The sequence below is a fragment of the Mercurialis annua genome, linkage group LG8, assembly GCF_937616625.2.
Source record: "Mercurialis annua linkage group LG8, ddMerAnnu1.2, whole genome shotgun sequence".
Taxonomy (NCBI): Eukaryota; Viridiplantae; Streptophyta; class Magnoliopsida; order Malpighiales; family Euphorbiaceae; genus Mercurialis; species Mercurialis annua.
Genome location: NC_065577.1, coordinates 36401305 through 36413125, shown reverse-complemented (window position 1 = coordinate 36413125; position 11821 = coordinate 36401305). Strand labels below are relative to the sequence as shown.

The window sequence follows — 11821 nt, the reverse complement described above, 5'->3', positions numbered from 1 at the left end:
AACAGAGAATGGATGTCATCTCAATAAATTATACACTCATGTATCGATTTGGGAAAAATGAAAGTTGATGTTCAAATATGACAATTTTAAAATACGTGTTTAAATTGAAAAAACTTGTAAAGTTAGTGAAACTTTATAGCATTAACCTTAAAATTTATATTCAATATTTTTTCCATTTATTTGTTATAATCATAATTTATTATATAAATATATTTGTTATACAAAAACACACATTATCGTAGGCAGAGAAGAAGGAGAGAAACTATATTTCCATTTAACTCATAAAGAGAAAAACCATATTTCCATTTAAAACATTTTATCATTTTCATGGCAATTAAGGACATAAATCTCCTCTCCTCTTCCCACCTTTATCCTAGCCTCGTTTACCTTGCTATATCATTTTCCTTCATCTTCTTCCTCGTCTACACAAGAAAACCAAGCAAATCCAAGTTTCCTCCGGGAAGTAGAGGATGGCCGATCATCGGAGAAAACTTGGAATTCGCCATGGCTGCTTGGCATGGAACCCCAGAAAAGTTTGTCAATGATCGAAAAGGAAAGTATAAATCGGATATATTCCAAACATCAATTCTTGGTGAACGGATGGTTGTTTTCTGCGGTGCAGCAGCAAACAAGTTTGTTTTCTCCACTGGAAATCAGTATCTCACCGCCTGGTTGCCTCTCTCAGTAAAGAAAACCATGATGTTCCCTGAAACTCTGAGAAACTCTTCGGAGGATGAATCTGACAATATGCTTCATGCTCGGAGCTTGATACGCGAAGGTCTCAGGGCAGAAAGCCTAAAAAATTATATTCCTGTAATGGATTCTATGGCCAAAGAGCATTTGCAGGAAAATTGGTTTCCCAACAAACAAGTCAAAGTTGTTGAATTAACAAAGATCTTCACATTTTCAGTGGCTTGTAGATTATTTCTGAATATCACAGATTCTCAGCTCGTCAAAAGACTGACGGGTCCATTTGCTATTCTTTTCGCGGGAACCTTATCGCTGCCCGTAAATTTTCCGGGAACCGCCTTTTGGAGAGCTCTCAAAGAAGGAAGGATCATTCGGAAGGAGCTTCTGGGGATTGTCAAACAGAGGAGGAAAGATGTAAAGATTTCAGAAACAAATGAAGACTTATTATCTAGAGCGATCCTTGCATTAGGCGATGATGATGGAGATGAAATGAGCATCAAAGAAATGGAGATTGGGAATATTGTTATGTCCTTACTTGTTGCAAGTTATGATACAACAAGTACTTCACTCACCTTTTTCGTGAATTATCTTGCTGAAAATCCCCATGTCTACAAAGAGGTCTTTAGAGGTATGGCAAATTCTGATCCCCCAATTTTACAGGCCTATTATTCATTTTATATCCCAACAAAGGGTCAATCCAGAATTTGTAACCAAATAAGTTATTTTAAGGATTGTGAAACTTGTGTTTTGGAGTTAGTTTAACTCTTTCGATCATTTAGATTCCGAACTCTTTTAATTTACAGGTCATCAAATAACCCAAAACCCGTAATACCCCAAACGCGTGATTTATTCGACCCCGAAACACAAATTTTGTAGGTCTAATTGACTAATAAAAGTTAATTATTTATTATTTATTATTTATTATGAGACATAAATTCAAAAACTAGATTGACCCTTTGTTTTTTTATATCCACAACTATTTTGTCAAATATATCTGTAAACTATAATTTGGAAATTATTATGAATTAATTTTACGAGACTGGAAGAAATGTATCTAAATCTTAATTTAAACCTTTTTTTGGACACATAATCCTCGCTTTAAACTAAAATAATCCTTCCTTAACTGAAGTTATATATCAATTGTGTGAAATAATTATTCATGAAATCAGAACATATGAAGATTACTCTCAATAATAGATATAATTTGGGATTTGGATGTATTTGTCACAATTCGTAAATACATAGCAGAATGTACAATTTATAATTTGAAGCTATATTTGATAAAATAGTTAAAATTGTGGATCTTAAAAGTCATTTTTCCGTCAATATTTTATTTTCACTATAATTTTCCAGAGTTGGATAATTAATTTATATCAATCTTTTGACTACAACCAATATTCATCCACACCTGTCACAAAACTCTTTTACCCTTAAATATCACTATAAATTAGGTATTGAACCCGGTGGTTCATCAAAGTTTCAATTTATTACAAAATTGGTACTATGCAAAAATTTAGGTCCAATATATTATCAAACTGACAAATACATATTTACAAATGTGCTATAACAATTTATCCTATAAGCAAATAAACATAATTATCTATATTTTAATAAGAAATTAGTCCATATATAAAGATATGTTTTATAAAATTTTCTATTAGTTAAAATTTGGAATATTGTCTGAATAAGATTTTAATGTCTAAAAAGGCATTGAACTGTTACATAATTAAATTTGATAAAAAAAATTGTCTTTTCAGTTAGTTTAATTTTTTATTTAAAAATAAAGTTAAAATCTAATGTAAATCGGACCAAAATAAATGAATCAAATATTTTTTTTTTTATCAATTAATTAAGTATTTGAGTGGGCAGAACAAATGGAAATTGCAAAATCAAAAGGTCCGGGAGAGCTATTGAATTGGGGAGACGTTCAAAAGATGAAGTATAGCTGGTGCGCATGTTGCGAGTCAATGAGGCTATCACCTCCTGCTCAAGGGGCGTTTCGAGAGGTTACAAATGACTTCACTTTTTCAGGTTTTACCATTCCTAAGGGGCTTAAGGTACGACTTATCTCTATTTAATTATCCAAAAACATTAAAATTTAATCTAAAAACTTTATAATAAATGCACATATGATAAGAATCCAAATAAAAACTAGCAAATTTTAATTACTACATGGAAAAATCTTGGCGGCCACGTATTCATTTTGGTCGAAAAATTCTCATTTAAAATAAGATCGAAATATTTAGTAATTAAAACGATACAAATAATTTTGATTACCCGGATTTTTAGAGAATCAACCGGAGATATTAAAATTTTCATATCTATATATTTTTGACTTGTTTTGATCTTAATTTGACTTAAATGTCAATATACCCCGTCCACTTATAAGCAATAGGCAATTAACACATAAATTAACTTTGTGGGAAAATCAGTACACGAACTTGATGATTATTGGCAATTTACCGCCCAATTTGTAAATTAATTGTCTCTTAAATTGGCAATTAGCCCTTTAATTTATAAGTTAATTTGCCAAAATGGACTAATTGTCCATAATCACCAAGTTCGTGTACTGATTTGCCAATAAAATTAATTTATGTGTTAATTGTATATTACTTACAAGTTGACGGGGCAAATTGCTACTTAAGAGACTTGAATTTATATGAACTTGCAGGTACATTGGACTGCATATTCAACACATAAAGATCCGAAAATTTTCCCAAATCCAGAGAAATTTGATCCATCAAGATTTGAAGGGAATGGTCCTCCACCATATACTTTTGTACCATTTGGAGGAGGTCCTAGAATGTGTCCAGGCAAAGAATATGCTCGGTTTGAGATACTTGTTTTCATTCATAATTTGGTCACCAAATTTGAATGGGAGAAAATTATTCCAGATGAAAAGATCGTTTACACCCCATTGGTTACACTAGCAAATGGCCTTCCAGTCCGTATCAAGCCTCATCATCAAGACTGATCGGTATAATTCTCAACGTACGTATTATTTTCATGAAAACCTAATTTCATCATACGCATGAGAATTAATGATTTAATCACAGTTTGTGTGATAATTTCAAGAATATGTCAATACTCTCGCTAATTAGATCACATCTTGATCTAATGGTGACTATCAATTTTAATAAATTCTCTTTTTTTTGTCAAGAGTTCATTCAATGAAAAAGAATTTTTCTTTTTAACAAAAATAATATATTTTTAGTGAGGCATAATCGTCTAAAATATCCCACTTTTTCCACCATTTTCGCTTATATTGCAAATTTTCAAAATTGTCAATAATTTATCTCATTTTCAATTTAAATTGTACCAAATTTTTCAAATTTTTCCGTTTGATATGTAGTTTAAACAACCCTAATATATTTAAAAGTACGAAAAATTAAAATTATGTGTGAAATATGAACATATTTGAACCTTTTTAAGTGAAAAATTTCAATTTGAAAATTTGGACATTTGAAACTAAAAATTAAAAAACATAAGATTGACAATTTTAAAAGTATTTTTGAATGATTAATCCTTTTAGTAAAAAAAGTCTAAAAGTAATAGATTATCTCTAAAATTTCTAGATTTATCTCTTAAATTTTGTAGATTCTCTCTCTAAAATTTCTTATTTCATCTCTTTATAAAATTTAGGGAACTCCAGAATTTTTTCCTTTCATAAATTTCTCTATATAAATTTATTTCTCTAAAATTTCTAAAAAATTTCTCTGATCTGTCCAAAAATTTATGACTTTTTCTCTCCAAATTTTTCTATTTAAAATTTTATGGCTTTAAAATTTAATGATCTTTTTTTCTCTAGAGTGTTTTTTTATCAAAAATTGTCTATTCAAATTTTCTCAATCTAATATTTATCTATTTTCTCTCTCTAATATTTATGAAATTCGCTCTTTAACATTTTTTATCTAAAGTTTTATTTTATAAGGCAAAGGTACAAAAAAAAACCTTTTAAATTATTTAAACAAAATACATAAGTTCTTTAAGTTATTTTTTGGCCACTTAAACTCTCGGAGTTTTTCAAATTGTGCAAAATAGTTCTAATTTTTTTTTTGAAAAGAGCATTTAAGCCCTTCTAATTTACTTTTTAGATAATTTTCTCCTTAAGTTTTCGATAAATATTTTAAACATAAAAATTATTTTTGAACATTTTTTCTATATGGTTAAAAGAGACATGTCCGCAATTAGCAGTTATTTCGGATGGTGTTGGACGAAATAAGTTATTTATTCTACTTAGAAAATAAAAAGGTCTTAATTGTTTTTAAAATTATAGTTTAAGGGTTAGTGTGTACTTTTTAGAAAACTACAAGAATTTTTTATATCTTTTATTAACATATTCGTGTAATTTATTGATGAAGTGGATAAATGTGTGAATTAGGGTTAATTAGTGCTCGAAATGTATGAAGACTCACATAAAATTTAATATAGGTCATAATGGATAGATGACCTATTTATAAACCTACTAATTTACATGTCACTCTTATTTATCTATTTTCCACCTCTGTTAGTATATATACCAATATTTTTAAAACCGGACAGGAACAGAAACCGGCTTCATCGGGAGTTCATGGTTCAACCGGATTGGATCGGATTTTTTAATTTTAATAAAGTTAAAAAAAAATCAAATTAAAAATATATAGTATTAAAAAAAATATGATAAAATATATATAATATCATTTTTTAGATTTTTTTATATAAAAACTAAAATATAATTATAAATAATTAATGTTTAAGAGTATAGCGAATAATTATATGTGAGAAATAAAAATTAATTTGAGTAAATTTTATTGAGTGAACTATAATAATAAAAATTAATATTTAAAAAAATGTAGAATAATTAATTTGTATTATAGAGAAAAAAGAGCATTGTATATGTAAGAAAAAATATGAGTTATTACAAGAGAGAAAAGTGTGAAAGAGAGAAAAAAAAAGTGTTTGTAACCAACGAGCTGTAGCTTAAATGGTATAAGCGCTGGGCAGCAAATGCCAAGGTCGTGGGTTCAAATCCTCCCACAAGCGCTCCCCCCTCCCCAATTATCAAAAAAAAAGTAAAATGTGTATAAGGGAGAGAAAAGATAAATACATGAGATGTAGACATCTGTTAAAAAAGGACCACATAAATATTCTTTCAACAAAAAAGGTTTTTTAGTGTAATTTTTTTTTGAAAACCGGATTTGATCGATTTTGGTCAAAAACCGGATTTTTCCGGTTCAGTCCGATTTTTGACCGATTTAAAAAAGTTAACTTTTACATCTAACCGGACCGAAAAGGAGTCCTGTTTCCAATTAACCCGGTTGGACCGGCCAGTCCGGTCCGGTTTTAATAACATTGATACATATCAAAACTTAATTCAATATTTACAAAATTTTATAAGTGTTAATGAGAAAAATGTCAAAAAATATGACTCATAACCCTAAACCCCTACTCCACAAAAACCACCAAATCACCCATCTCCATCGCTCAGCCACCTCCAATATACATTAACCCCTCCAAACCACTCCTCTACTGTAATCTATTTTGAGAACTTCCTATAATCATAGATTTATACAAGCTTAGAAAGGGCTTTTATGCAAAATAGCATACTCTTGTGCTTCACGATGCGTTGAAATTATTGAAGATAATCAATACGGATATCATGATGATATTTTAGAGTTCTATTTGTTTGCATAACGGAAAAAAAAATATTAAAAATATTTGTTAAACGAATTTCGGTTTTATCATGATAATTAAATGTAATGATATAAACTCTCATAGCCTCGACTACCCGGCCCTAATTGTTTTCCCTTTTTTCAGGTTTTATTGGTTTGTGTGGTGTGCTGCTTCCATAGTCCTCCTTCTCGGAAGCTGTTTCTTAAAGTATGTTGTAATACAAAAGACTCTGAAGTAGTTATAGAGGTGTTAGTTGTACCTCAAAAAATGTCCGATAACTTTTGTTAAATATCTTTGTTCAATGAAGTTTATGCTAGTATGCTATAACGTTTGGATATTTCTATATGATTTGGAATCTCGGGTTGTTACCGAGTATTTTGTTAAATGTTAATATGCTTGTAGTAAAATATCAGTTATCCTTGTGCATGTGTCGTGTTTTGATCTATTTAATATATTTTTATTAGCTTGCTACGGGTTTCGATATAATGGTTGTTTCTCCATGTCATGTTACATCCACACCTAGGAGAAAAACTAAGAAACTTGATCATTTAGGTGCGGTATTTTCTTATTCTATAGGAGAAGGGGAGTCATTTGATGACTTATCAGATGCGGACATAGCTAATATGAGTAGATTGCATGGTATTGAGGTGGAGGTTTCGGATACTCCAACACATGAGGACGAGGCAGATAAGACATGGAAAATCGGGCATGACCTGGGTATTTTCCAAAGAGAGACCAGATCGGACACATTGCGTAAATTGGCGCAAACACGAGCGGATAGCCAGCTTAAGGTTCTTTTTCCTTTTCGAGGTTTTTTTTCATGTCCATGTCCATGTTTTTTTTTTTGTTTCGTGGAACTGTAGAGGGGGTTTATAAAATAGCGGAAAGCATAATGTTATTCGTCGCTTAGTATCGACTCATAATTTATTATTGATTGGTTTGGTGGAGTCTAAAAAGGAAATTGTTGATAATTTTCTTATTAGAAACCTATGGCCTAATTTGGACTTCGTCTTTGATTGGATTTCGTCCATTGGTGCTTCGGGTGTTTTAGTTCTTATTTGGAATTTGATTATCAAGGATTTAAGATGGTTTTCATTTGATTTTATTTTTGATAATGTCTGATCATATTCTTATTTATGCGAGTAATGTGGCTTCAAATAGAATTTTGTTATGGCAGGACCTCGGCCATCTTCTGGGTATCATGGGCATTATTTTTATTAGTGGGGATTTTAATGAAACTTTTCTCCTTGAGAAGAGATGAAATAGCATGGGTTTTTCTAATTACATGTTGGCTTTTTGTTATTTTGTGAATAATTCTGGGCTCCTAGATCTTCCTCTTCAAGGACGAATTTTTACTTTAAAAAATTCTCACACAAAATCACAGATTTATAGATGTTTGATTTCTGCAGCTTCAGGTTCTATTTGGCCCCATATGTCCTTAACCGCTCTACAGTCAAACCGAGACAATTGAGTATGATTTGTCGGGTTTGGATTTTTCAAAAATCACGGGTTCGCAGGCTGATAAGTTGGTACAGAATTTTAGTGAGAGCGAAATATTTAATGCCCTTTGATATTGTGGGGAGAAAAAGGAACCGGGTTCAGATGGTTTTAACTTCCTTTTTTTTTTACAGAAGAGCTTGGCCTTTTATGAAAGACGCAATCGTTAATTTATTTTATGGGTTTCACAGATTTAATATCTTGCCTAAAGATGATTATTCTTCGTTTATGGTTTTGGTTCCTAAGGTGGTGGGTTCGTCTAATATTAAGGACTATCGTCCTATTAGTCTTGCTAATGGAGTTTTTAAGCTGCTTTCTAATATTCTTTCCAGGAGATTAGCACCGTTGTTAGCTAATGTGATTTCTGATAGCCAACATGCTTTTTTCAAAGGCATGAGTATTCTGGAGTATTCTATGATAGTTAATGAATTAGTTCATTCAGCTACTAGGAGGAAGGAGAAACTGTTGATTCTCAAACTTGATTTTCAAAAGGCTTTTGATATTATTGATTGGGATTATCTGCTATTTATTATGTGTTGTATGAACTTTCCAGTGAAATGGATTGATTGGATTTCCTACTGCCTTTCTACGGTGAGCACAACAGTTCTGTTTATTGGTAATCCAATGTATGCAATTGCCTTGAAGAGAGGTGTTCGCCAAGGAGATCCAATTTCTCCTTATTTGTTTGCTATTGCTATGGAGGGGCTAAAGCGGATTTTTGACAAAGCAGGCACTTTGGGTTTGCCATAGGGTTATCATTATTCTGAAGATCATGAGCCTATTTCTCTACTTCAGTTTGCGGATGACACAATTTTATATGTTCCTTTTGATATTGAGAAGTTAAGGAATTAGATCTGTATTCTTCGTTGTTTTGAGCTGATCTTTGGGCTGACAATTAATTTTCATAAAAGCATTATTATGAGAATTAATGTTAGCGAGGTTGATTTATTGCTAGCTGCACAGATGGTTGGCTATAAGATTGATTCTTTCCCTATTAATTATCGAGGTCTTCCCATTACTAATAGGAGGCTTTCTGCTAGTTCTTGGGATGATGTGGTGGAAAGTTTCAAATCTCGTTTAGCTCTATGGAAGGGTTCTATGCTTTCTCCTGTAAGAAGGTTAATTTTTATCAACTTTGTTTTATATAGTGTCCTAGTTTATTACTTATCCATTTTTAGCATTCCTAGTCTTGTTCATAAACAACTTGAGTTGTACATGATGCGTTTTCTATGTAAGGGTGATGGATCTTCTAGAGCACTATGCAAGGTTTCTTAGAAGGCTATTTTTCAAAACTTTGAAAAAGAGGTCTGGGTATTTCTAATCTTCATGTTAGAAATCAAAGTCTTTTATTTAAGTGGATTTGGAAGTTGATAATTAATAATGTTGACTCTTTGTGTTATTCGAGTTGTTCTTTAATGACTGATTGGAATTTTTCGTTTCATGGGGATGTGAAGAAAATGTCATTTATTTGGAGGGGTATCAGGAAAGTTTGTTATAATGACATTGAGGCTTGGGTTGTTTTTATCAATAATTTGAGATACAATATCGGCGACGAAGCTGCTGTTTCGATATGGAATGACAACTGGATGGATAATGGCTCACCTATTAATTTATTTTCTTGCTTATATAATCTCTCGAACCAGATGGGTGCAACGATTTTTATGATGTTTGGAATGTGGTTTGGTGTTGGAGGCGACGTTTAAGGGTGCAGAGCTGCTACTTTTTGAGAATTTATTGACCAGTTTTAATAGTATTATAGCCAGGGTGGGTCAATACGATGAGGCTTTTTGGAATTCGTCTACGAAGATTTACACGTCGGCTTCTTATTGCAGTTGGTTGTCGAAGTAGAGAGGTTGTCAGTTTCTATGGTTAGAGCAGCTACTGCTCATTTTAACGTGGTCAATGTTAACAATAATGATGGGAATAATGTTGTAAGTCATTCTCATAATGATGGACAGATTAGTAGGGATTGGTTTGAGCAAAGAAATAGTTTAGGCGAGGTGTTTACTATTCCGTTCAAACGTATTTGGAAATCCGTAGCTCCGCCTCGAGTTAAATTTTTTATTTGACTGGCTTTGCACATTAGTGTATCATCTCTTGATTTTCTGGCAACTCGTTCTATTATTTTACCGGAGAACTCTTTGTGCTCATTGTGCGGAATGCTGGAAACGCAAGCCCATACTATTTTTCATTGTAGTTTTGCTAGGAGTATTTGGTGTGATTTTCTACAAAAGCAAAATATGCCTTGGATGTTTCCAAACTTTTTTTTTGGATTTTATGATACAATGACAGGAAATTATTCCAAGAAGACCTTTTAGGAAACTATGGGAAGTTTTATGGTGTTGTTGGTGTGGGAAACTTGGAAGTACAGGAATAGTCATGTCTTTCAGAACATAGTGTCTAGCAAGCATGTGGTGATCTTTAACTGTTTCTCAAAGGCATTTTTTCTATTTAAGAATTTTAATAGAGATTTTTCTTATTTGGGTATGGATTTCTTTAGGAATCCTTATTCTATCAATATTCTCAGAATTATGACTTGTTCTTTGGCTTTTTCTCTTAGTCGTAACCTCTAGTGTGTCACCTTAAGTGTACCATTTCTTGTGCGAACATTTGGACAATTGGTCTTTTGCCACTTCTCGTGGCTTTTAATGTACTTATCATTCATCAAAAAGAACTTTTTAAAAAAAATTAATAATACTAAAGTATAAGATAATAAGCATAATAAGTAAAGTGCTGAAAAATAAATCACACATAAATTTATAGTGGTTCAACAACCGCTTACATATGCTCTTCAAGGTATCCCCGCCTTGCGTATTCTACTGCTAGTTTAAATTTTAGGCTGAAACAAAAGTTTTGAAAATACGACACTAAAAACTATTCTTTTTAGCCCGATTTTCCATCCTCTGGTTTTTCCAAGTTCTATAAATTATACAACAAGTAAAGTTATCATCTAGGCATTTACAAAATCTTACAACAACAGTTTGTTCTTGTTAGTTTATAAAAATCTGTCAAAATATATATTAGCTTGTATGTATTTGAATTTAAGATACACCAAGGATGAAGCGTGATGAAAACAGTGATTAAAAAATGAAATAATGCATAAAAACTCTCTGAGTATAAGTAGATTTTTCTCTCAAAATCTCACTTGAAAAGAATCAATGAAGAAGAGCTATATATAGATAAAAAAACCAATATCAACCTCCATGATATTTTAAGAAAAAAATTCGAAGGTTTGTTAGATTAGAAGAAAAACCAAAACCATTATAGAAATCATTCAAAACGTACAAGTGTGAAGAAATCATATAATTAAAATCGTTATATATTTTTGGCAAGAAAATGATTATCCTTTCCTATACAATCGGCTTGTCCTTTTCTGTAAAAGGGCAGATCAACCTGATGTATGAAGGTTTCTACAAAACTGCCATTTAATAAATTATATAAAAGAATGTTTTAGATGCATGAAAAACATTTTAGAGCTCTAACTAATAGATAGCATTAAATTCAATTACTTTACAAAAAGGGTTTTTTCCAAAAGGGTTAATTCCTAAAAAAATCACGAACTTTACACGAAATGAAGATCATGAACTTTAAAAGTTGTCATTTAAAGGCACGAACTTTCATTTTGTTTCAAATATATCACCAAAGTAAAATCCGATGTATTTTATCGAACCAAAAATTCCTAATCCTATATACTCTAACAAAAGATAATAAGATTTAATGTCGATTTATAATTTGGGTTTTTCATTAATGGTTTATTTAAGAATTTAGTCAACAAAAATACACTGAAATGATAGATTTGAAACAAAATGAAAGTTTGTGCCTTTAAATGGCAACTTTTAAAGGTCATGATTAAAATGAAACTTCGTGTAAAGTTCGTGATTTTTTTAGGACTTAACCCTTTTCAAAAATAACCAAGATTCCATCTCAATTTATAAATATACGGAATTTTTTAAACTACGGTACATGGAACTATTCTTTACAT

General features: G+C 31.2%; 1 protein-coding gene across 2 annotated transcripts; it reads left to right on the top strand.

Moving 5' to 3' along the window:
• The first annotated feature begins 235 nt into the window (after positions 1-235).
• On the top strand, positions 236-6727 carry LOC126661019 (beta-amyrin 6-beta-monooxygenase-like). 2 transcript variants are annotated; one of them, XM_050354774.2, is made up of 4 exons: positions 236-1318; positions 2560-2747; positions 3362-3667; positions 6487-6727. In XM_050354774.2, exons 1-3 carry the CDS (start codon positions 328-330, stop codon positions 3662-3664), a joined length of 1482 nt encoding a protein of 493 aa, XP_050210731.1. In that variant the 5' UTR covers positions 236-327; the 3' UTR covers positions 3665-3667; positions 6487-6727. The 2 variants fall into 2 exon arrangements, with proteins under 2 accessions (XP_050210731.1, XP_050210730.1); XM_050354773.2 differs by having other exon boundaries at positions 3362-3681.
• The last annotated feature ends 5094 nt before the right edge of the window (positions 6728-11821 follow it).